A 26469-nucleotide genomic window follows, 5' to 3' on the forward strand; every position below is an offset into this window, starting at 1 on the left:
GCCAAAGCTACAGAATACACAGCCTTCTCTGCGGGTACACGTAAAGCACACAGACTGGATTTTGGAATTACTTTCTAAGCACATTTCTATAAGCTTGTGGCTTATACGGTTCACTGACACCGCCCCTCGCCGACAAAATGGGCTACATCAGTCAAATTCCCACGCAAGAACTCCGTCTGCTTTGACTACGAGGTATCAAGAGTGGATGTGGTAGAAAATATTCATATACATTCCTCTACACACAAACAAACGTTGAGGGCCCTACCTAACGGAGTGCACGATACATTTTGGGCCCATGCCGCATATACATATAACTTGCTTTTACTTGCGATGGACAAAGCACTGAAATGCGTATCAGTGGGTATTTATGGAATTTATAATGCAACACAGTGGTTTTGTAATTTATAGACACTTTCCAGTAGTTATCCAGAAAGGCCAATAGCAATCGCATTAAGTAGTAAATGTAAGGTAGCCTGATGAATATGTGAAAATGGTTCCGAGGACAATCTCCAGTTACGACCAAAGGATGGCTAGTCCAAACCCTATCCAACTTGAGGACATAAACCAGCACAAAAAAAGTTTAAGGTAATGAAAGTGCAGCGATGCTAATAATCCGTTGGTCGTGTACGTTCAACGATATCAATCAAGTCTAATCAAGATTTTGATCTGTGTGCTTTAGGACACAACGCGTCGCTCAGATGTTAAAAGATGGCCGCGTGTCTTTGGATCTGATGGGGATGCGATTATAAGGCACTAAAATGTAGTGCTGGGATACAGGTAGGCTACATAATAGACGTTGTCTGCCTAATATGGTCTGATTGGTAAATGAAATGCAAGATAGTAATTTCTAATTATGTGGATGATTCAAACATTATTGTTCAAACTTTTATCTTAAAATGTCCATATTTTTTTTATCTCTCTTCAAAACACACGTATATCAAGGCCAGCAACATTCAAAAGCAGAATATTAAACATGCATTAATATCGTAAATGTTAGAGGCCGAACATGAACTTATTTTACTTTAATCTGCTTTAATCTGTTCCTGGATGCATGTTATACATATAGTTAATATACTTGTTTTTACTACGTTTTTTCTATATTGTAAGATTGTCTACGTTTTTAAACAACATTATTTAGTCCATTTCGACTTTTCTTTCTATGGAGTAAGTTTTAAAATAATGTTACTTCTGGCTTTATTTCACCCTAAAGATTTCACGTTGTTTCACAGCAGCTGTACAGTGCCACCTGCTGGTAAACGAAGGCATTACTTGTGGGAACTGCTACTAATATTCTTCTAAATAACCTATTCTTTTTAACAGATATGGACTATTTTAAGTCTGAATGTAAAGTTTAAGTTGTTATCATAAGCAACAGCGGCATATATAAAAGCAACGGAGCTATTTATTTATTTATTATGTAGTTCTCATAACGTAACATGGACCAGGACATCTCATCCAAATATTTCATGGAGTAATTTATTCCAACACACAACATGGCATTTCAAAAGTTGCACTAAGGCTCAAACATAGACATGGTTTCAATGTTAACATTACATAGTTTTCCACAATCACATTTCATGTAAATTAGGAATTTTAAATCCCTTCTGTTCACAGCTTTTACCCTCAGGCCCAGTACATGAGAGTCATGGTCTCAGGCTGGTAGTTTGACAGGCAAGAAAGTGCAGACATTTAAGATTCATGACTTGTGCTGATTTACAAGGTGCAAAAAGTGTTTTAAAATTAAACCCACAATAAAGCATCTTCTCTGTGAAATTAGTCATCTTCAGATAAGGAGTTTCAGAACACACACCAACTAATGTTACTGTATTACAGTTTAATAGTAAATTGTGTGCATATAAGATATGCCCATATTGGTGTTCTTTCTATTGTAATTTCAGCTCAGTTTAATTTTAACTAAACAGGCTTTGGTAATACCATTTTCTTGATCAGTCATAATGTAAACATATTCGAGTCATCTGCTGTCACTGCTAATTTAATCTTAATTTAAATTTAAACCATCAGTTTCAAAGTGCCCGTACAGTCGTCTGATGAAGCTGATTCAGGTAACCCTTTCAGCCCAGGTAACTTAGCTGGATACCCCAATCATTCAAAACCAATTAGCTATAACACCACTTAATGTTAAAACACTTTAGACCAGCAAAGATAAACATTTTCTTCAGAAACCCTTAAAGCTTTTCTTACACACCGTTTCCACATGGTATTAACAGCTAAAATGCTCAAAAACTATTTTATATCCTTAAAAAAAGAACTGTGCAAATCATAACCATAACAACAATCTGTAATATACCCCAATTTTAGAACACTGCCAAAATCGTTAATTTTTTCTGAGGTCATCATGTACAACCACATCATTACAATTTGATATGAGAATATCTACTTTGACAGTGGGATTAAATCTCAAAATAAATAACAATTAAAAGAATAACCTGTATTCATCTGAATGTCAGGCAATAAAAACTTGCTTTAAATATTTAAATAGTCTCAGAACAGACTGCATGTTTCTTCCCATTTACAACGATTCACGTTTCTGAAGTGATGCAGTATTTTAGGTGGCATGCTGACAACATTTTTGCTCACTGTTTTTTTTTTCAGCGAGACCATGGCATGCATTAACCTGACCCCACTGGGAGACTAGACTACAGCAAAACAAATATACCAGCTGACACAATAACAAGTATGAACATGAAAGTCAATTACAGCATATAAATCAACTAAAACACACAACCTGCAAAATAAGGAATATATATATATATATATATACTTTTCTTTTGAATGACATTAAATCATTACACTAATAAATTACTGAAATTATTCACAAACAGCCTAGTATTGCAACTAGTGTGACAAGAAACTTTATAACCTATAAAGTGCATAAGAATGACTCACAAAACAAATAGCACTCTTAAATGGAATTTCACCAAGAGTATAGATGTGAAAACACTCCAGATTGAGGCACAGTAATAATCCAGCCTGTGGCTGGTTCACTACTGTTGCACGTGGGAACAGGTCTCCAGCATGTTCAGAGAGAAGATGAATCTCCTGTAATCCAGCCTGTAAAACATCTGAATACTTTCCACAACTGATATTCATAAAGCATCTTGGGGTGTTAATATTAACAATGGACAATTGACAATAGAGCACAAATGAACATTTGACATGCCTTATGAAAATCTGCTGAGAACCCTCATTTGTATGATAACACTGTATATATATTTATAGAGATATTAATCTTTAAAAGGAATACTTCCAATCTTACAAAACATGCTAATGCTGTTACTAATTATTAGACGCCCATAGGGGAACAGTTTCATATTATGCAAATGAAATCATGGTACCTTGTGCCAACACTGAGCTAGCATTTCTGGGTGAAACCATTTTTAAGTGTGTTATGTTTAGGCAGACTAATGTCTGTTCAGTTGGTAGGCGTACAGATATGGGTGCTGCAAACTGCTACACTACAAGTGCTATAAGGAATCTGTGTAATGTGGGATTCCTTTTTTTGTTCGTTTTTAAATTGGGGGAATTTTGCAAGTCTACACTGCACGTTTCACATTTGCTTCATGGCCAAAATGTGTGCTGGTGGGGGGCTTCATGATTATCTGATGAGTCAGTAGTCTTGTAAGAACACCAAGAAGGGCAGCACAGCGGTACCCATGGGCCAGAAATAAGAACCACTAGTTTCAAACAACCAATATTATAGACGTTAATTGGTTATGTATGTATGTCATGACATCTATGATTGTTAAATCCCAAATCTTTAGCATATAAAAAGGTACTCTACATTCCAGTTGAGACATTTTTTCCACTGATAAAGAGTCCTGGTTCAAAGGGCACTCTGCTATTAGCAGCACAATTAACAAAACACGATTCACAATCATTTTACATTCAGATTCACCTTATAATGCCAGTTTTCCATTAAAAATGTTACATCACTGTCTGTGGTTCATATTTACAGGTAAAAACATCACCTTGTTTGAGATTATATGTAAGCGTAGCATTAAAACCTTTTTTTGTCTGTTTTTAAGATGTCGTCTTATTCGTTTGACTCTACAACAACAGGGAGTGCACCAGTATTCAGTCTGTCTGTCTGGCCAGGGTGTTTGGCTGGAGTGACGGCGACACCCTTTCTGTTGGTAGTATTAGCCAGAAGCAGACTGCGAGTAACGGGACGCCCAGTCCGTTCTCTCACTCTCAGAGAGAGCTGATGTTCTGCCATCGGTTGTGGATCCAGACCCAATTCCCTCGGCCTCGTTTCCCTGGCGATGCCCTGCACCCTGATGCCAGGCTGCTGAAGTTTACCGTGCGCTGCAGGAGATTTGTTGGAGACAAGAGGTGACTGAACACCTTCAATTAGAATGGGTTTGCTTTTTTTGCTGATGTGGACTACCGAAGTTGACAGACTGTCAGACTTTTTAGGCCTAAAACTATGCACAGTAATTTTCCCTTTGCCAATGTGAGCTTTAAGTGGTAGACTCTCATTGCTGGCTGAACCCGACACACTGATCTGTGCTTTCGCTAAAGTTTTCTGTCCTTGGTTTAACCTTCGCGGTTTCAGCATTACGTCTGCCGTACGAGTACGAATGCCCCCGTTGTTCTCCTGCGCTAGGGTCATGCTGCCTTTTCTCTTTTTAGGTTTCCTGCAGACTAGCTTCATAGGACAGCTGACAGCCATATGCTTCTTCAGGCTGGTGTGGTAAGTAAACTCCCTGCTACAATAAGGACACACATAAACCTCCAGCTCATCCTGGGACCCTTTCCTCCCCATAGTCCTGCCTCTCTGCACCCACACAGATTTCTTCTTACTGTGTGCATTCAGCCGCACTTTAGCCACTAGATCAGAGCAGCCGGGTTTTTTTGGCTGTCCAACCTTGTAGGACACGTTCTGCCTACTGTTGACTCCCTTAGCAGGCGACAGAACTCCGTGCTGGGCTCTCGCAAACTGCTTGAGGGGTATGGGGTTCTTTTTTGGAGTGTAGCGCTTTTTGTCACTCGCATTAGCACAGGCTAATATGTGCTTGTGCAGCTCGGGCATGTTGTCAAAGCTCTTCCCACACTTGGTGCAGCGAATGGCAGTGCTGAAGGTCTGAGGGATATTATGGGTGGTGAAGCTAGTAGCTGTGGCAGCTGCCGTCGCTGCCGGTGTTCGGTTGTGGTACGGAAATGGAGGCGGCTTAAAACTCGGATAGTGCTGATTAATACCAAGTCGGACGTCCGTACCTTTGGGCTTGACCCCTTCGGACGCCATGATCTTGATGGTGGTGTACAGCTCCTCTGCAGTGTTCTGAGAGTCCTTAACATCTTCTGCTGTTGCAGGTGAGTTGTAGGACTGGTGATTCCTGCCTTTTGTTGGGGACACCAGGCAATCGGTGTCCACCCTTACTGGACTGTTGTGGTTCTCGGGTCTTAATTTACCATTTTCTACTTCGGTGTGAGAGCATTCCTGGCCAGGATGCACATCTCGATGATGCTGCTCTAGATTGCAAAGAAAAGCAAACTCTTTGGAACATATTCTGCAGATGTAGAATTTACCAATACCATGATAACTGGAGCGGTGCTCCAATAAGCCAGTGTCGCTCTCAAACAGCTGCACGCAAAACTCACATTTATATGGCCACGTTTCTGAGTGCTCACCGATGTGCTGACTCAGACCTTTCATTGACTGGAAGGGCTCATCGCACGCGTTACACATAAAGCGCTTGCTGAGCGGAGGCAGGGGAGGCTTATCCCGTGCAGATTTGTCCGAGTTCTCCGTTTTGAGATGATCAGAGCAGGCAGAACTATCTGCATTCTCCAGTTTGGTCTCTGTTGTTCCTGGAGAACAAGGACTATGAGTTAATAGCACTGCAGCCTCTGGCATGTCCAACGGAGCTGCAGGAATGGCTGAGGGCAAAGCCATTTCTTCAACCAAAGGCTCAACGCTTCCAGTCCGTACCTGGTCTGGAACCGATGGCTCAACTGTATCGGCCTGTGGTGGTGGTGACAAATGGAGCTCTGGCAGGTCAGTGTGTGGCGTCTGGTCAGAGTGAACGGCATTAGCCTGAAGGACACGTGCCGCTTCAGAGGACTCGAGCGCAACCGTGTACTCAATAACAATGACATTTGGAGGGAAACTCAGGGAAGCAATGTTCGACTGGTTTACCGACAGGGAAGGAGAAAATATTTGAGCTTCGGGTGACAAGACAGAATCTACCACCAGGGCTCTTTGTGCTAGTTCACATACAGATTGATCTGTGAGAAATGGAGAACCCTGTAAGCTTAGAGATGGGGTTGTGGGTATTAGAGTGTGGGTCACGCCTCCAGGGGCAGAATTTAGCCAGTCTGGAAGCGACACGTTAAAAGCAGCTAAAGAATTTGCGGCAGAGACTTCTAAGGTAGTAGTGGGCCCTACAGAGATGGGTGACTGAACAGTGGCACAGAGAGGGTTAAGTTGATGACTAGGTATGGACGATGGCACTGATGTGAATAACTCAGTGGGCAGCTGGGCTGGAGAGGCTGCATGCAATACACCATGATTCAGTACAGCAGGAGGGGCCGCATGCAATGCAGGAGAGGGTAGAGACAGCTCAAACATAATCCCTTCAGGGTTAGCAGCAGGGACTGGTTCAGCCACGGCCATTACAGCAAGATCTGTTACTATAGGAGCACCGAGAAGCCCTGCATCTGCTGCTGTTGGGACATCTGCACTAGCATACTGGTTCAGCAAGACCTTCTCCAACATGTCCGAGTTGGGTTTAGCACGCCTAATTGGTACCTGGGAGGTTGAACTTCCTGCCGGGTCAGACTCTGTACTCTTCCTGCCTGTACTCAGATCCAGAACACCCTCGGCCAAGGTTTCACCATCCGTCTTGCCCACAGCACTAGAGAGATCTAGCGGCTGCTGGTTGCATGACCTTCCCCCGGTTCCTGAAGCAGAGCAGTCCAGTGGCAGAGCCTGCTGCTCGGCGCCAGCAATGTCATCACTTCTAGCTGCATTTACAGTTTCCACTTCATCCGTTGTACATAAGCTTGGTACAGGAGACCCTTGGACACCCTCCATCTTTGGCAGCTTAGAGGCTGAAGAAAATCCTTCCTGCGTCACGGTTCTTTCCGCCCCCGACGCACTGCTTTGCTGTAGAGAGCTGGGAGGGGACGTTGTTCTTCTCTTAAACCTGTTGGATGTTGCGGGTAAAAGCGCTAGTGATAAAGGTGAGCCAAAGTTCTGGCCCTCGGTAATGAGAGCAAATGTGGACTTGCTGCTTTCTTGTTTCTGTAGAAGCTGCTTTAGCTTGGGGGACAAATAGATAGTCTTCTCTTTTTGTAAGACGGTGCTCTCTAAAGGCTGGGGAAGAACAGTGCCAATCAGTGTCGTTCCTGAGGAGGAAGATGACGTTGTTAGGATAGACTCTGATTCCAGTTCAGTTTTTATTTGTGGCAGAAGTGGTGGGGTTGATGTCCTCCTTCTGCCAGATGGTTGGCCAGGGAAGTCAGAGGTTGAGCTAGAGTCATTAGTCTCTATTTTAAGAGCCTGTGTAAATTGACCTGGGTTGATAATCAAGGCATCAAGTCCAATCAAAGCAGCTGCGCCAGAGTTCACTTCCATCACTTCACAGTTAGTGACTGCACTGGTGGAGATAACTTTGCCATCAATGTAGAAGCTGAGGTTCTCAGAGATGTTGCTGGAGATGTCAACCATATACTCCTGCTCCTGTTCACCTTCTTCCTCATGCAGTATACTGGCAGTTGAAGAGGTGTGCAACACACCACGAGGCTCTTCAAAACTTGTGACTTTCTGGCAGACTCCTCTGGGTAGAAGATGGCGCTCATGTATCCTGCGTTCATGTCTTCGCAAGCTAGTGTGAGTCCCAAAAGCTTTCTTGCAGTACTTGCAGACAAAGGAAGCTTTATTCTCTCTATGTCCATCTAAGTCACCTTTTCCTTCTGAATCAGGCATGGGGGAATTATTGACTGGCTGGGAGCTGTGATGTCTCTCTTGTGAAGATACCACCTTCTGAATCTCTCCCTCACTCTTTCGAGATGGCTTCACCATAAAACGACCCGTCCTTCTTTTCATGTTTTCATGTCTTCTCTCGTGCCGTCTTCGGCCAAACTGTGTGCTGAAGCCCTTTCGACAGTGACGACATTTGAACAGGCGAGTGCGGCAGGATGTTGCAGTATGCCGTTCCAGGCTTTGCCTGCTATTAAATCGTCTTTGACACTGCTGGCAGGAGAACAAGCATGAGGTCCGGAGGTCACCGTCAGGGTTAATATCTGGGTCATAGTCAGGGTCCAGGTCGGCCTCCGTAAAAACATTCTGTTCCTCCACAGAGTGTTCCATCATCTCATGTGCTCCCCCCCGTTTGTTGCTCTCACCCTTCCGCGCTGGGCTAGTCTCCCCCGTCAGAGAAGGCTGATGATTCTCAGTGGCGATCTGCAGGATTACAGATGTCTGCGCCTACTGCCCTGAAGAAACAGGAAACTCCTCTGCTTCCACAGAGGGGGGTGGGGGGTGGGTTTGGGGTGGGGAGGAGGTAAAAACATTGGACTATTCAAATACGTATATTGACCCAGTTACAAATGAATTAATAAGACAAGGAGTTTTCAAATGAGGAAATATTTACGATGATATGCAGAAATGCAGAACATCTCAGCATTATATGGAGATGCAAGTTAAATCTCATTTCTTCAGTATACAGTAATTAGGAACATTAATGAAACTGTTGTTTACCCCACTCAGAATCCCACGTCCCTGTACCATTGGCCTCTCTCCACTCCCTATTCAGATTCAACATTTTGTCTCCCTTTTGCATTTATTGTGATCTCCTACTGACCAGGAGACAAGATAATCATATTACTGGCTGATTAGGTAGATTTAGTGAGAAGTGGAGATATTAGACATACTTCACACAGAATATCACCAACAGTGTGTATATGAATGTATTTGTCTGTGTGTGTCTCAGTGATTGTAGTATAACCCGCATGGAGACATTATGCTGCAGAACTTGTATAATGACCTAATCATGCATCCAAGGTAGAGCAAAATCACTCTGGACTTGACTGTTTTTCTGCGTTGCCCTAACAAACACTAATTTCATGTCTTGTCCACTGCAAAGTTGCGACTAAGAACACAGTGTCTGCTTTTTGTCTTCTTTGCATGCCTTTTCGTACCCTGTTGAGTGGGAGGGGATAACGCAAAAAGCCTGATATTTTCATCACCGTTATTAGCAACCGTATGTATCTTCGCGTAGGAATACCCACTGCCACACATTTCTAGCGTACAGCATGTACCAGCACGTTAATCTGTAATGCACGACAGCACAGTATAACCTCACATATAGCGTAAATGTATGACATTTTTATCACCGGTCCAGTAACCACTAGTCTTTAATGTGCTTTGAAATTCGTTTTGCCGTTTTATCCCCCGACAGTGGCACGGTGGTGCCTGACGGGTGGAGTCCCGGTACAACTTCATCTGAAAGGACGCCTGATAAACGGCATTAGTCTCCATTACAAAGAGGGCTGATGAACGGAACCGACTGATCATCAGCACCCTCGTACGCCATATTATCACGGAGCGGTCGGATCCAGGACTGTCGGAGAGACAAACTAACCTAATTTCTCTCTCTCTCTCTCTGTCTCTCTCTCTCACACACACACACACACACACACACACACACACACTCTTTGTTGTTGGAAGAAATTACGTTGTTTCTCGCAACGGATTTGAAAGTCAGGCAGACCGGGCGGTTTGGTGGCTAATAAAAACCAAACAAAACAACATTGGTAAAAAGAGATGCAGTAACTTGGTCAGAAGTGTCGGTACCGAGTGCGTTATCTTCGTGTCCTCGGGTCACACATGTTGCGGTTGTGCCGGAGCCCTTTAAGAGCACAGGCGCCAGTCTGGAAGGTCACCGACAGACACACGTTACCGTTCGCGCTGACTACAAGTCCCCCCACGCATTATTTATCGTCTTAAACAACAGAACCGAGGTTCTTGTGCGGAGTCAGACGCCGTTAGCTGGTCGCAGGTGATGGGTCGGTGTCGTACAGAAACACTGGTGACCAGTCGCTGGCCAGCCTAGCTTAGCCTGCTGCGGTGAACTGGCTCTTCGGTGCCAGTCGATTTTGCTTGGCAGCACCGCGGTGCGCTAGTAAACGCATACCTGTACATTGCTTACCGACTTTAGGACGTCTGCTAGCCGCTCTCATGTGGGCAACATTTCGGCGGACGGTGCTGCGGTGCCCGTCTCGGTGGCTAAGCTAAGGCTTGGTTAGGTTAGCTGGCTGCTGCAGAGTACACAGCGTTGACTGCGCATGTGCGAGCGTTTATAGTCACAGTCGCCAAATCCATTATCACATTTCAGCAACTGAACTTTGCCGGAGCCCAAAAATATTCTAAAGAGAATTGGATATATACGGCATCCACCGACAGATGGATTTAATCGGAACTGCAACATTTCTACTGATTTCTCCCTATGCTGCAACATTTCTACTGATTTCTCCATATGTGCTTATCCAGACCCAGATCTCTACAGCATGCTGTCATTTTAGCAAGCAGCCTATGCACAATGATATTGTAATCCCAATCCAGTTCTTTTATTTAACCGGTCTCTCAGGTTTTCCATCACTTGTTTATCATTTACATTGGACCGCTGCAAAATATTTATAATGCTGTTAGTTTTATTTATTGTTTGATTTGATGGTTAGTCAGAACACACTTTAAAATTGCCTGGACCCTAATATCATATTTAATATTTTGAACTGCTTATAATCTGAAAACACACATGACTAAATAGTTTATTTTTTCTTTTTGAAATAATTCAGATGACTGTAGCCTATTTATCTTGTGTATTCATGCCCCTCTGTTGCCTGGTCTTAGTTGTGACGTCTTTGTTTTGCCATTCTGTCAGTCGAGTGCTGTTTTTGTTTTTTCTTAGTAACCCCTGCTTGTCTTCTTGTTTCCTGTTTACCCCTGTTAATTTAGCCATGATGTAGTTCAGCGTGCCTGGACACTGGAGTGTTCAATAATGAAGTCTGCTTCATCTTTACTGTCACAGCATGTACATTCACTTCATAAGTCAAAGTCACAATTCATCAGAAAGCAATTAATCAGTCCGTGAGACATGTCTAAAAAAAGTCAAATAGATGTGTTTAAAATATGCCTGACAATATGCTATTTGTTCAAAACAACAGGCCATTTCTTTTGAACAAAGAGCCTTTGTGGCTAGTGACCGGTTGTGGAGGTTGAATTAAGAATGTCAAAATTTCAAAGACAAATTCAAAGTCAGAGTCAACCCTACTGAATGTAAAAGGAGTAAAATTGACAAAGGTGATGTAGCTTCTAGCAGGTCTCCATTGGCTGCATCCATTGCTGACAGAAACATGTTGATATGGAGTCATGGATTTGAAGGCTGATGTTTAAGGTGAGTGAGAAGGTCCAGAGGATGGACATTTGTCTCCATCCATCCATCCATCCATCCATCTGTGATACAGAAAGAGAGGTCTTACATATGACCTTACATATCTCCTCTGAAGAAGCACAGATTTACACCTGTGAAACAGATAACTGCATTATTCCATGTGCATGTGTCTCAGATTCACAGCTGTTTGAATTTCTGTAGGCATGTACGAGTACAAAATAATTAAAAATATTACAAAACCTCAAATCAATTGTGAGAGAGAGATAGAGGTAGATAAATACAGATGTTTTTTTCATTGCATATCTTGTGTCTGCGAGGCACACAGAGATTCACATCTGTTTAAATTGCTGTAGACACACAAGTACAGCTGAATCATTATGTCTCTTCCTGTTATCCAGTTTGGAGTAAATGGAAATTGTTGTGCTGCACAACAGGATTTACACTCCTTTTGAAGCGCTGCCTTACTGAACTCCATGGGCTGTGAGGAGGAGAGCTCTCCTTTGTTGCTTCTAATTCCTGTACAGAATTGCACTTAGCACCGTCAACAGATGTGGGTGCCACTAGGGCACTGGATGAAAAAGAACTGCAGCCGTCACCAAAAAAGAAGAACTTGGTAACGCAGGCAGAGAACACACCCTGCACAAAGTATATAAAAGTACAGTTTGGGAGAAGGTGGACATTGAATGTCTTCACGTCTGTGAATCTGCTGCATATGTTTTGTTCACTGAGACAGCAGGGGCCTACAGATCTCACCAAGGTTACCAAGGAGTTTTTGGTGGGGTTTTTAAATTTTATTTCTCTTTCTGTGTTGTATCAACACAGAGATGCCGAGGATTCTCACAGACTACACAGTCCACAAATCCTGTGGTGCAGACCCCATACCCCAGACGGAGCGTTTCTGTCAGAGAAACAATGTCCTTGGAGTGCTGTAAAGAAATGATGTGGCATATGAGCTTTAATGACATTTCATTTGGAATGTGTAAAGACTGAGAGACTTGCTGCAATATCAGATACCCGGTTACATTGTGTACATAGCTGTAATCTGGGTTACAAGCCAGGAAAGCACATTACTGTCAATGAGCAGTTGTTTCATTCTCCAAGATCCACTGTCCTGGCCTGCAATGCAAATCATGATAAATTTGGTATAAAGGTTTGGATATACAGGGCTACGTTGTATTTTAGAAATGACCACAGTCTTCCATCAAGGGAGAAAGACAATACCTTCACAAAACTTATGGAACTATGGGTGAGCCAATACTTTTGGCAATATAGTGTACATCTAAACTTGGAATGAAAATGTGCTCGACTGGTCTGATCAAATAGATAGCCTCCCAATAATTGTAGAACATTCTGAAGATGTGCATTGTGACCTTCTGGGTACCTCTTTTGTGCACACATGTGAGACATACCAGTTTAATACTGAGGTAATACAATAAACGTGGAGGGAAGAAAAACATTTAATGATGTGCTATCTAGATTCGGTACATTAATAACTTAAACCATAGTAGTAATACATACATGTGTTTCAGGTCATGTTAGTAACTGCAGATAGTGAGAATTAAGACTTTTCCGTTCAAATTTTGAAATTTGTGTTTCGCTCATCTCTCCTCAAGCAGAAAACAGCACTATGCCCCCTCTTGTGGTCATTGCTATATAACATAGTTTTTAGTATTATATATAATTACATTATTATATAGTAACTTAAAATGTTGAAGTGAGATCAGTTGACATAATTGACATTACGTGAGACCAGACAGCAGGCAGGCACATCTTTGTCAAAATAAAGTAATGAAAGCTGACTAGCGGTTTTAACATACTCGTCTGAGTATCCATAATAAACGTTTGGATATCTACAAATGTGTAGTAAGAATTATAATACATCTTGTGTGTAGCTTTTGTAACAATTATCCACATTTTGAGAATAGTATGGTTTACGGTTTGTAGAGATCCAAAAATCACTCGTGGGTATAACATTTTATTATGGATAGTCAAACGAACCCTCTATATGTTAAAACATATTTTGTTGTCTATGGTTAAAACCACTTGCCATAAATTCCACTGTGGATAATGATATGATTAAGACAGTAGATAATCCACAATACTTCATTAGAGTACACTTCCATCACCGAGTTTTTATTTATTTATTTCAATATGTATGTTCTCGCAAAAGTCAGATAAATCCGCTCGGGCAAATGGAGCAAAGCACCACCCACGTTACAGCCCAAATCCTGCCGCACATTCCGTGAATCTACATAATTCCATCAGAGAGGTCGCCAATTCTCCCACATTACATAGCGCTACTTTAATCCGCGATGTCTCAATTTCCTGAGGTTATTAACATATGGCCACTAGAGGTCAGTCTTTCAAACCTTTTTGTGTGTCGGCTATGGGTGGGGCTCGCGAGAGTTGACCTGGCAAATGTGATGAAGATTAACCAATTCATCAAGGTTGCAATGGAGTGTGTCTTCTTCTATAAACCTCTACTTTGTTTATCTTCCTTCATGAAATATCTGCATGTGTTTGTGCACTGGTATGCAGTGTGTGTACTGGTTTACTCAACCACAGTTTGTGGTGCTGTGTTAGCTTTGTGGGGTCTCAGTGGTCCCTACAATTGGTGTGAGGCTCATGATGGTTCCACGGAGTGAGGGAATTTTACGATGTGGTATCACATAAACTCATACTTCACTCGTGTCCTGTACAGTTAAATGAGCATGTAAGTAAGGCGGGGTACTTTTACTAAGAAGGAGTTTATGCCCACTGTAACCCAATGCTAACATTCACTGAAAAATAACAGTATAATCTAAATGGTTTGACTGGGGATAAAGCCCAGGATGTGGACTATGTGAAATGGACTATGGTCTACATGTACCAAGTCAACACAACCCTTACAGTACCACGTAAGTACAGTGTTAGGGGACCCAGCGAACTGATGTTGACTATGTTTATGCTCTGTAATTGTTCCCACACAGCTTAAGTCACAGTGAGTCATTTTATCAGAAAGACGCAGGACCACATCACACATCACTAGAGTCAAGAGGAAGATCTCATGCGGCCCATGACACAGAGGCAGGGTGGGGCAGAGAGCAAACGCTTCTTAAAAAACCACTTCCTCAAATTTGCTGAACACGTTGTAACGACGAGGGCAGGAGCAGGTTACTGACTCCCATACAAGAGGAGAAGATCAGAGTCAAACACCCCCTCCCCACCCCCCTTAACTAAAGCTGTTTGAATGAAAAACACTATCAGTTTGGGAAAAACACTATTCAAAACGTACATGGATGATCACATGTATTGAAAAATTAAGGTTTGCTAACAGACCTGTTGGTTTTAACAGCAAAGCCCACTGGTAGATTTAGATATGATGCTCCTGGTAACCACCGACATGTACAGTACCTGTAATTAAGACCAGCTGAATTTGGCCACGCAAGGACAGCTGCACTGGTAAAATACCAAAGCATTACCAAACACCAAAGCAAAAACCTCCATGCCCACCCAACCCCACTGTACACGGCTAACATCTGGATGGAGGTGAGTCTAGTCAGAAGGCTGGCATGTTGGTTATGCAGCGTGGCAGGTCAGAGTGTCTGTATTTAGTCTTGCAGCCGGCCAGCCGGGATGGTCAGAGCGGTCATTACCTTTGACGTGGTGCCCGTTGTAAAAGAACGAGGTGCTCTCTGTTTCAGTGAGTATAATGTTCCCCTCTTCAGCTCTTTTTCGGTTGTTTTTAAGCCAGCTAGTCAGGGATGAGTGGAGTGAGATGCTTTCAATGTTCCTGATTCTTTCAGCATGAAGATTCTTTAGATGCAGTTGGAAAGCTGTAGTCATGCGTGACCTTTCTGCCGGCAGCCTTTAGGCCGGAGAACAAAGAAGCCAAACGAGGCCACCTGTCTAATGCCTAATGTCGCATATGTGGAACCAAACTCTGCTTGTCTAAGTCATTAGTCTGAAACTGAACTCCCTCTCCATCCCTGTGCCGATACACCACGGCACGAGGGCCGCGCATGCGTGTGTGCCTGTGTGTTGGGGGGCATTTCTCACAGGCACTCAGTGTGTATGGCTCTGAGGTAAACACTCTGCGTTCACAAGCATGAACGCCAAAGCACACGTACTGATAAACGCTTGCACTCAGACAGATTTAGTCCAAGGGAAGCAGGCTGCCATATTGGCAGAGGGCGCTGGTGTCAGGCAGGGTATCATTTATCTGGAAATGTTCCGCTATGTGTGATGGAGAGAGAGAGAATTTCGTCTCCACACTGTGTTTTGATGTCCTGTCTGTTTCCCGTCCGTGCGGCAGTGAGGACTGAAGCACGCGTGTTATTACACATGCAGAGAGTGACCCGTCTGTCTGAAATGTGCAGGAGGTTCCCCGGTACCTCCATAGCTGAGGGTCTGACTGAGACTCCTGCTAAAAGAGAACCATTGTTCACAACCAGAGAGAGAGAGAGACTGGGTTTCTGCCTAAAACCACATAGAAACACACACACACATACACACACAGTATTATGGGCCTCACATTACTTAAGTGACCACCCCTGCCTCAAGTTGGTACAGAGAGAGAGAGAGAGAGAAATGAAAGAGTTGGTTATGACATAACCAGTGATAATGAACATCAAACTGCAATATGGCTTCTTGCTTACTTGTTTATATAGATATTACTATAGATGTAATGTCTTTCAGTGTTTATTATAATATTGCTCTAGAAATTGTTGTGCTAATCAAAAAAGTTACATAACAGAAACAAAATGTGTTTTTATTTATTTATTTAAACAACCAAAAATGACAAAAAAAAAGATTGTATTTAAATAAAATGATTTTCTCCGCAGACAGTACAATGTGGACCTGACCCGTAGAAGCATGACATGAAGCGGAACAAAAGAGGGGAAATATGCGTCGTTGCAAACGGTTGCAGTGTCTGAAGCACCTTCATGTTAAAACGTTCATCAGTCAGTGCATGTGTTACTGTTCTCTTGAAGCAAGCGCAGGATAGATCTCGCAACCTTGAACAGGCATCAAACCCAGTCACCAAACCCAGTCACCAAACCCAGCCACCAAAACCAGTCACCTCCAGCCCAATGAGCCGAAGACTCACGGTCATATGTGATGGGTCAGCAGCGTACTGTAGAAGGCTGACCATAGGACGTCTGTTAGCACTTTGTGTCGTTTCTTGGATGGTAAAATTTGGAACATCACTTCAGCAACAAGCAGAGGTTAAAGGTTAAAGTTAAGGTCCTGCTATGGGTTTGCGTCAAACCATTCTGTTGGCATGAGCCAATCAGAATATACACGCAGTTGGAACAAAGTCCAGCAGAGGATATTTAGGCCTAATTTCTGCCCACCTCTAGTAACAAACTGGCGAGCGTCGTTCACACTGCTGTCCTGCTGTGTGGAACAGAAAGTTCCAGTTGACTGTTGAAAAGGGGAGGCAACCAGCAACCATGAATTCAAAATCACATTAATGAATCATAAAAAAGTTCAACATAAGAAGTGTCCGGGCAGGCCAAGGCACTGCTAGCCTTACTGCTAATGTTCACAGATCTAAATGAAGGTTTGATACTGCTAAAGCCACTAGAAAGTTAAGTTTTGGTTACCTGTGAAATAGGTCTTATAGTCAACACCTGAGAACCTCACGGCCAGGCTCAAACATCAAAACAGAATCTGATTGTGGCATCTTACAACAGACTACAGTCTTCCTCTAATCTGTTTGTACATCGTTTTACCGCGTCATGCTACCGTGGGACATTTGTCTTGGGCTGTCAGGGTTTGGAAGAGAATGTGCATAGAGTGTGTAAAGAATTTAGAGTGTGCAAGTGTACATGCGGGACTTTCATACACATTATGCCACAGCCAAGTGAAAGATTAAGGCTTATGAGGAAGACTTGTGAGTTTGTTAATTGTACCCTGCACATGAAATCTGAGAAATTTGAGTAATTCTAACTACTACATAAGTTCCTGAAATTATAAAGGATGTTCTAGTCCTGTGTTTTATGTGTATTAATGCAGTTCTTGAGGTCTTCTTGATGATCCAGAGTGTGGTGTGTTAACACTCCCACATTCCTCCTTCTTTACATTACTGTGCTTTAAAGCACAGAAAATGAGTTTGGCTTCCTGTCTCAACCTTTGGCAGTGTGGAATACAATGGGGGGTGATGGGGGTTCGGCTAATCAACCATATCAATGTTCAGGAGAGGGGTGAGAGTTCACCATCCTCACAGTCGTGGATGGTTAGAGTTCTCCTAGCTTGCTTGTTTAATGACAGGAAATGACATCAGTTCAGTAGTTCAGTATTTCCAGAACTTATTCTTCTTCTCTTCCAGATGTGCTTCCTTTTCAGGGGCTGAAAAGAAAGGAAATCAAAAAGGTATTTTAAAAGCATACCTTAACACAAACCTACATGCAGCCCTTCTGACTTCTGCAATCATCCTGAATTTACAGAGGTTGTGTAATTGTGCCTCTTGGTATAAGTTGTGTGTCTTGTTAGAAACTGTGAGCCTAGTTAGTGCAAAAGCATTTGATTTACAGAGTAGCACGTTTTACATATTATAATCAAAGTTGACGTAAAAGCTTTGCCACTGGGTTCAACATGAAATTAACCACTTTTATTAATTCACGAAATTAATTCACTTTTAACCTTCAGACTTGAATTAGCAGACTCAGATTGTGAAAGAGGATGACACTGTTACTCTCAAAACTGACTTATCAAGCATTGGATATAATAGTTGGAACTAAATAAACACTTCATTTGTTTTTATGACTTCCACTTTGATGTCAATAATGTTCCATTTGCTATAATTTCTGTGGCTACACTAGTATTTTACCTAGCTAACTTGTTTATGTGGCTTTTGTTTCTTTGCTGTCTTGCAACATAAAAAACAAACATTCACTGTCAGCATGCCAATGTTCAGGGCTAAAATACAGGCAGAGCACAATTTCTCAGGGATTTTAATCAGGCGATATGTCTGGTCTACTCACGAGTAATGGCCCATCCTTCTGACCACCACGATGATTACTGCAATAAGGATTGCTATAGCCAACAGTGCACCAAACACAATGCCCACTACATGTCCAGTGGTCATTCCTACAGAAAGATAGGCAATTCAAGAAGTTAGGATTGTGTGTGTGTATTTGTGCTTGTGTGTGTGTGTGTGTGTTTGTGTGAGTGCATGCACATGCCTACACTTACCATCTTCAATCACCTCCACAACATTTGTTCCAGTCTCTTGACCAACTTCGAAGTCACTTGTGACCCCGGACACTAGCTCTGTCATTGAGGTTGGTTCTGCCCCACCCAGTTCCTCTTTATCTGTATGTTCAACTTGTGTTGTGGCGGGCTCCGTCTCCTCTGCCACCGCCCATGTGGTGGCTACTGGAACTTCAGTATCACCCACTGGTGCGTCTGTAGTTACCGGAGGTTCTTCAGTAACAAATACTGTAGATGATGCAGGCGTTGGGCTGGTGTCTTCCTTAGCCGTTACTTTCTCTGTCTGGGACGGTTCTGTGACATGTTCATCTAGGGGAGTTTGGGTTTTGTGTGTCATCTGTGCCTCTGTGGGCACCACCAGAGTACCTGAGAGAAAGAAGCACAAACCATACGGAATAATAAACATCCTTTAAGACTCATCCAACCCCACCCAGCATTGCTGCTGTGCATTTGTGACATAAATTTAATTTCATTTCTCGGTCTAGCTCTCTCTCACGCTCTGTCTCATACATACAAAGACGCGCACACACACACACACACAGAATCTTACACGCACAAGGCGCGTGTACCAGGCCCTACCTCCTAAACCCCAACCCAACGGGCTCACATCCTGCTTGCGTCATCCCTCATTCCAAACGTGCAACCTCACTTCCTGTGGGTGGAGCTGGCTTGAAAAACTCCTTGGGAGGAAATAATATGTCTCATCTGGGAAAATTCTCTCTAAAATCCAAATAGGACTAATTCTCCTCGTCAGCATCCTTCATCAGAGCAACTGTTCTCAGAGCAGCTCCCTAGTTCAGCAGAAAGGACAGCTGGAGTGCATATGAGCATAAGAGGCTCTTTACAACAACACCCTGGACTACTGGTCACGTTACAAATGTTTCTAACCAAACTACACACAAACAAATGTCTTAAACCTTCCCTAACATATCAAGTCGAAAACATCTAACCTTATATCCTAAATCCTAAGGCTCCAGATCCACATTAGAAGACTCACTTGTATCACAGTCTAAAGTTTAGCATAGATTAGCATGTCCTGCATAACTTTTCAAATCAATAAAACAACCAAACGCACAAAGCCAGCATCAAACTTTAGGCCCAAGGTTCCGTACGATATGATGTCATTTGCTTCTTCCTGCACTTTCTTCCTGAAGACCCCACTGTGGGGCGGCTGGCACAAAGAGGGCATGCGTGCTATATTTATCACTGCTGGCCAAGCATGATACACAGCGCTCTCTGATTATCCTGCACGGCTACATTTGGTCAAAACCACCATTAGCAACAGACTAGTACAAAAACACACAGACACAGACATGGGGGGGGAGCGAAGGACTGTGTGTGTCCTGTTTGCTCAGAGTGTTTGTGTGTGTGTGTGTGTGTGTGTGTGTGTTTAGTAAGTGCTCTTTGCCTCTCAGTCTCTGTTAACAATTGTCCCATTATATCTTGAACCCCAACAATTAACTCTAAGTATGGTTTCCTTCCCCTGCAACAACTTCTAAATGGGCATGCATACACACACATACACGTACACACACCACACACACACAGTGACAAGGAGTAAAGCAAAAGGCAATCTGTTCTCTCCCTCGTGTGTGTGTGCCTGTGCTGGTTGGTGGGTTGCGTTCTAGGCGTGGCTGTCCTACATACTGGAAGGAGAAGGCAGCTGGATGTAGTGTGAGTGGTTACACACAGCAGAGAGAGAGCAGGGCTCCCGGACATCAGCCTGGGCGGAGAGGTGGGTGGGGTGGGTGGTGTTTAGGCATGACCTACCCTGCTAACGGAGCTGCATGCCTCACACCGCAGGATGTCATCCACCAACGGTTGTGTGCACCGTCTGATGTGTGTGTGTGTGTGTGTGTGTGTGTGTATGGGTGTATGGGTGTGTGTCTCTGTGGGTGTGAGTGAGTCTACGTATTGAAAATCAGTGCACAGCAACGTACAAGTGAGTAACCCTGACCAAGGCAGAACATTTTTCCTTAAACTTGGGGAAAGAGAACCATAAAAGGGAAAAAGTCTGCAGAAAGAGTGAGAAAGGGAGGGACAAAGGGAGAAGGAGAGACAGAGGGAGAGAAAGACAGACAGGGAGAGAGAGACAGACAGTGGGTGAGGGAGAGAGAGAAATATAGAGTGAGGGAGACTGAGAGAGGGAGGGAGGAGAGAGGGAGGGAGGGTGCATGAAACAGAGGAAGGAAGAGGTATAGTCACATCCATCGCCATGGCAATCAGTTGCTGATGTATATTGAGTGTGTGTGTGTGTGTGTGTGTGTGTGTGTGTGTGTGTGTGTGTGTGCGTGTGTGTGTGTGTTCGGTGTAGTGTGTGTAGGGTGGGGGTTGAGAATTTTGTCTTTTCAATCAAGTTGTGTGAGAGGGAGTGTGAGGTTGGAATGTTTTTTTGCTGGGGAGGGTTAGAGGCACTTAGCTTTCTGAGTCCTCTTAAACACACAGTGCCTTGCACCTCTTGGATAAGGTGACACAAGGGCGCTGGGATGGATAGGACAGTGTTCTTATCTCTACATGTGCACAAACTCCTCCATGGAGTCTCAGGGTACAGACGAGGAACAGCACAGAGAAGCTGTGCAGATGATCACCACCAGCTGAGCCCGGGTCCACAGAGTGGTGGTCGTCTCGTAAACACACGTACGCCGCTCAGCATAATGAACACTACATGTCGTGGATTTATTTACACACCTCGGGCCAAAACTAGTTTGCAGTCAGAGTCAGTAAGATAGAGAGTGAAAGAAAGAGTGAGAGAGTGAAATATAGTGAAAGAGAGACTTGGAATGAGGAAAAAGTGGAATATACTGAATTAAAGAGAGAGAAAGAGAAATATAGTGAGAGTAAAATAGTGAGAGAAAGAGAGAGTGAAAGTGCTATAGTGAGGGAGTTAGAGAGAGAGAGAAAGAGAGAGAGGGAGATGAAGCTTTGCCATGTCTAGTGTGGACAGATCAACACTGCACTGTTATTAAAAGTCTGAAATGGAGATGTGGAAATGGTGGAGCCCACCGCCATGGTAGAGACCCTCAGTGCAGCTCCCACACCCACCCTGAACGCACACTCCCTGAACACACATTCCCTGAACACACTCTCTGAACACACATTCCCTGAACACACACTCCCTGAACACACTCCCTGAACACACACTCCCTGAACACACACTCCTTGAACACACACTCCCTGGCCCACGTCCTGCAGTACCCTGGCCATCAGCACAGGCTTCACTGGGTATACTGATTTAATTTGATTCTACCATTCTGCAGTCTGTATAGTCAAAGAAAGGGATTTGATTACTTGACTGCATGGTTGGAACACATAGCAAACCTTCAGTACTAAATAATTATTACAGAACTCTAATGGTTGCAGTGTCTGTAAATATACATGTACACGTGCTGGGTCTGCATACCAGTCCAGATATTCCACCATCTAGTGCCACACAGGTACCACAACACTTGCTTTTAGCTTCAGGAGCCCAGGCTTGAAAGGGCCATTTACTCGAGTGAGGCATTGTGTCCAGGGAGAGCACTCTTACTACACCTCACTCACTCTCACTGAGAGCACTCCTACAACACCTCACTCACTCTCCGTGAGAGCACTCTTACTACACCTCACTCACTCTCACTGAGAGCACTCCTACAACACCTCACTCACTCTCCGTGAGAGCACCCTTACTACACCTCACTCACTCTCCCTGTGAGCACTCCTACTACACCTCACTCACTCTCCGTGAGAGCACCCTTACTACACCTCACTCACTCTCCCTGTGAGCACTCCTACTACACCTCACTCACTCTCCCTGAGAGCACTCTTACTACACCTCACTCACTCTCCCTGTGAGCACTCCTACTACACCTCACTCACTCTCCCTGAGAGCACTCTTACTACACCTCACTCACTCTCCCTGACAGCACTCCTACAACACCTCACTCACTCTCCCTGAGAGCACTCCTACAACACCTCACTCACTCTCCCTGTGAGCACTCCTACTACACCTCACCCACTCTCCCTGAGAGCACTTCTACAACACCTCACTCACTCTCCCTGTGAGCACTCCTACAACACTTCATTCACTCTCCCTGAGAGCACTCCTACTACACCTCACTCACTCTCCCTGTGAGCACTCCTACTACACCTCACTCACTCTCCCTGTGAGCACTCCTACTACACCTCTCCCACTCTCTCTGAGAGCACTCCTACAACACTTCACTCACTCTCCCTGTGAGCACTCTTACTACACCTCACTCACTCTTCCTGTGAGCACTCTTACTACACCTCACCCACTCTCCCTGAGAGCACTTCTACTACACCTTACTCACTCTCCCTGTGAGCACTCTTACTACACCTCACCCACTCTCCCTGAGAGCACTCCTACTACACCTTACTCACTCTCCGTGAGGAGTACTCGGCATATGTAGAAAGACTCCATTTGGCAATGTGTTTAAATGTGAAATGACTGAGATTCTGGTACAATCCAGTCAATCAAGAAAATGTCGTTCATGTGCAAAATGACATCATCTGTAATGTATAACTTAATTGTGTGGTTGAAAAAACCATTTCAATCAACTCTCTACACAATTTATTGATTGATATAATATAAACCATTTAGCAAACTTATACATCTATTTAAAATGTATATACATTTTATATATTTATATATATGAAACTGCAAATTATTTATTTTAAAAAACTAGTATTAATAAGATGTAAGAAGATAAACCAATTCTTCTGTGAAAGAACTCCAAATGAATACTCTGCCTATGGGAATGGTTATGATGCTGTAATCATATTATACTTATTTATTGTTTATTATTAACATGTCACTCATGGGGAATCATAAAGAGTTTGTAGGACTGTATCAGTCACGTGATGTTGGTCACTAAGGGTGGCAATTTAAAAATAACAGCATGTTCGACACACACACATGCCACTTGTAGCAGAAAGCTTGATGTCCTGCCAAAGATGGCTACATGTCTACATTGGTAAAGGAGAGAGAGAGAGAGAGATAAAGAGAGAGAGAGAGAGAGACAGAGAAAGAGAGAGAGAGAGACACTTAAATTATGCCCATGCCCCCCTTGCCTTCTCAAAGCACCAAATGCTGTTGTTAAATATAGGGTCAGCTCTATTAATATGCACACACAGCCCTACACAGAGGGCAAGGGAGGGAGAGATAGAGGGAGGGATAGTGAGAGAGGGAGTGAGTGAGGGAGATCATATTGTAAAAGTATGCAGATACATAGTTGTATTACATCATTTTCTTAAGAGCAGATCCAATGGTTGGAGAAGCACGTGGTTGTGTAAGTTCTGAGTTTCAGGAACCTGCGATTGTACTAAGGACTCTTATTGTGTCATATGCATTACAGAGTATTTATTCAATACACTGATTTAAATATATACTGATTTAAATATAAAGTATTTTAAGTATTTAGTATTTTTAAAAACATTTTAAAGAATTCAACATTTTTAAAAGGCAAAAACGGATATAATAGGAGGAAGGAAGTGACTGGAGGAAGAATCACATCTGAGGAGCAGGTCTGTGTATGTGTGTGTGTGTGTGTGTGTGGGTGTGTGTGTGTGTGTGTGTGTGTGTGTGTGTGTGTGTCTGTGTGTGTGTGTGTGTGTGTGTGTGTGTGTGTGTGAATTAACTTATAACACATATACATGCATACAGGAATGTTCATTAAAAGAAACAGAAGGCAGAGCACATAAAATGCAACTTTAAACAGACATGTCTAAATAGAAGTGTTCTCATCACAAAATTGAGTTTTGTTCGTGTGTGTGTGTGTGTGTGTGTGTGTGTGTGTGTGTGTGTGTGTGTGTGTGTGTGTGTGTGTATGTGTGTGTGTATGTGTGTAAGCTGACTTACTTGCATATACGGTGGTAGAGAAAGTACCAACCAGGGCAAACAGCAGGAACAGCTGAAACTTCATGGTGTCTTCAGTCTTCTGAATGAAACTTACTCTGAACAAGAAGCTTCCCTGCGAGAACTGGGGTGTAAATGGGTGAGACGGCTTCCACGCGGTCACTCCTCCTGGCCCGGGGCAGCAGACAGGTTCTGGATCTGGAGCAAGTTTGTGAGTGTGTGAGACACTGAGAGAGAACACTGAAGAAAGAGGGGAGTGTGTGCAGCGGAGAGGAGGGAGATGGGGGTTGGGCACATGTGTTAGGTGGGCCTGCCCCTTGTGCCACACGTTAACTGAGACTCTCTCTCTCTACCTCTCTCTCTCCCTCTCTCTCTACCCCCCTCTCTCTCTCTCTACCTCTCTCTCTCTCTCTTTCTGAATTGGAAAGATGTATTTGCCACTGCAGTGGAGGGAGAGTTGATGTTGTTCAGACAAGTTTTTACATAACTGAAGCACCAGATTCATTAATTAAGGTTTGTTAAAATTAAAATTCTGTCACTCTCTCTCACTCGTCATCTCATTTCTCATCTCATCTTCTCTTTCTTGAGCTAAGCAATAGTTCAGATCAGTCTGAAAGAACATGTAATGTTAAATATAGTTTAAAAACCTGCGGCATTTTAAACTGAATTATACCTTTTGAAACCAATGTCAGAGGCTTTGTATTGAGAATATGAGATGTAAAAACAGAGAGACAGAGATATCCTAAGCTTAACAAGAGACAAAATAATATCATTAACGATTATAAAATGCTGCAGTTCGAAGCAGTGGGCGCAAAATGAATGTTCGTAAGGACAGGAGGTGTGTGTGTTGTGTTTTGATGACACCGTAAGTAATGTGTAAAAGAATCAAACGAGAGACACAACAGTGCCATCTATTGGTCATCTAATGCAAATGCTCTTTTTTATTTACTCACGGAAATTGATAGCCCTATAAAATCGTTTAAATTACAACGATCTAATTTGAAAGATTTTATCTTGAGCCCTGCAGGGCAGGTGAACACTTTGCCAAGACAGGATCAACAATATTTGTTTAAAAAATGTAGCTATAGTTTACACAGCTGGGAAATGTCCCCAGAAGGCAACTGAGAAATCAGAAAAAGGGCAGTGAAGCACATTAGCACACAGGCACACACACGGTCACTTGTGGCTGTGATAACAGATGCCATGCAGGCCAGGCTGTCTGTTTGATGTTCACAATATAGTGCTATAGTTTGGTGGAAATAGCAACACTGTCAGCAACAAACACTGGAATAGATGTGAAAAGGTGTGTGTGTGTGTGTGTGTGTGTGTGTGTGTGTGTGTGTGCAGGCTCATATGTTTTGTATGTAGGATAGCTCTAGGGAAGGTTTCCCAGAGTACACACACACACACACACACACACACACACACACACACACACACACACACACACACACACACACATCTAGAAAGCCTATTAGTCTCAGTTTGACACTACAGCTCTCTTTGAGTGTTATTCAGATGAAGTGTTCATGGGCCGTCACCTCATTTCCTCATTCATCCAGACTCATTTAAATCCTCCACACAGACACAAAGGACGAAGACAGAATGACTTTGTGACTGAGACATTTTAATAGCATGCAGAATAAACAAGGCATTTCTCTTATATTACCCTTACGACCCATAATACAAATCACTGAGCAAAAAGTACAACAGTGTTCTCAGTTTATTTTGTGATGTCATTTGTGGTGTAAACAATCATAAATGTTTATTTGTCTCTTGCAATAGACATATTTACATTATGAGACATGATACAGTGTACAACACAACACAATCCAAAAGACTGTGATAACTGTAATGCTCAATAAACTGTAATACAGTAATAGTACAAATGTACACACACATGCACTCAATGCAGGAATAAATAATTTTCACTTTTTTATACGTGTGCTTGTTTGCTTTGAGAGGGAGACAGAGCGAGTGTGGAGAGATAATACCACATGT

At 43.1% G+C, this 26469-nt stretch overlaps 2 protein-coding genes across 5 annotated transcripts; both read right to left on the reverse strand.

The window, feature by feature from the left end:
• Positions 1 to 1460: 1460 nt before the first annotated feature.
• Positions 1461 to 10317, reverse strand: prdm2a (PR domain containing 2, with ZNF domain a). 4 transcript variants are annotated; one of them, XM_076989606.1, is made up of 2 exons: positions 10176 to 10317; positions 1461 to 8481 (listed from the first exon to the last, which is right to left on the reverse strand). In XM_076989606.1, the coding sequence occupies exon 2, from the start codon at positions 8336 to 8338 to the stop codon at positions 4055 to 4057; it is 4284 nt and encodes a 1427-aa protein (XP_076845721.1). In that variant the 5' UTR covers positions 8339 to 8481; positions 10176 to 10317; the 3' UTR covers positions 1461 to 4054. The 4 variants fall into 4 exon arrangements, with proteins under 4 accessions (XP_076845721.1, XP_076845722.1, XP_076845723.1 ...); XM_076989607.1 differs by having other exon boundaries at positions 1461 to 8484; positions 10176 to 10313; XM_076989608.1 differs by lacking the exon at positions 10176 to 10317 and adding an exon at positions 9821 to 10165.
• A 5843-nt stretch (positions 10318 to 16160) lies between these two features.
• pdpn (podoplanin) lies at positions 16161 to 24731 on the reverse strand. The gene is made up of 4 exons (XM_076989619.1): positions 24472 to 24731; positions 18597 to 18980; positions 18386 to 18491; positions 16161 to 17750 (listed from the first exon to the last, which is right to left on the reverse strand). Exons 1-4 carry the CDS (start codon positions 24533 to 24535, stop codon positions 17744 to 17746), a joined length of 561 nt encoding a protein of 186 aa, XP_076845734.1. The 5' UTR covers positions 24536 to 24731; the 3' UTR covers positions 16161 to 17743.
• Between the last annotated feature and the right edge of the window lie 1738 nt (positions 24732 to 26469).

Source organism: Brachyhypopomus gauderio, unplaced genomic scaffold (assembly GCF_052324685.1).
Source record: "Brachyhypopomus gauderio isolate BG-103 unplaced genomic scaffold, BGAUD_0.2 sc69, whole genome shotgun sequence".
NCBI lineage: Eukaryota > Metazoa > Chordata > Actinopteri > Gymnotiformes > Hypopomidae > Brachyhypopomus > Brachyhypopomus gauderio.

What these genes read in the sequence shown, in the direction of transcription:
- prdm2a (XM_076989606.1), bottom strand. Translation starts at nt 8,338, where the DNA reads ATGATGGAACACTCTGTGGAGGAACAGAATGTTTTTACGGAGGCCGAC.
- pdpn (XM_076989619.1), bottom strand. Translation starts at nt 24,535, where the DNA reads ATGAAGTTTCAGCTGTTCCTGCTGTTTGCCCTGGTTGGTACTTTCTCT. An exon ending in CTCTACCACCGTATATGCAA is followed by an intron (nt 18,981 to 24,471) that starts GTAAGTCAGCTT and finishes TCTTTCTCTCAG; the next exon opens with GTACTCTGGTGGTGCCCACA. An exon ending in TGTGGAGGTGATTGAAGATG is followed by an intron (nt 18,492 to 18,596) that starts GTAAGTGTAGGC and finishes ATCTTTCTGTAG; the next exon opens with GAATGACCACTGGACATGTA.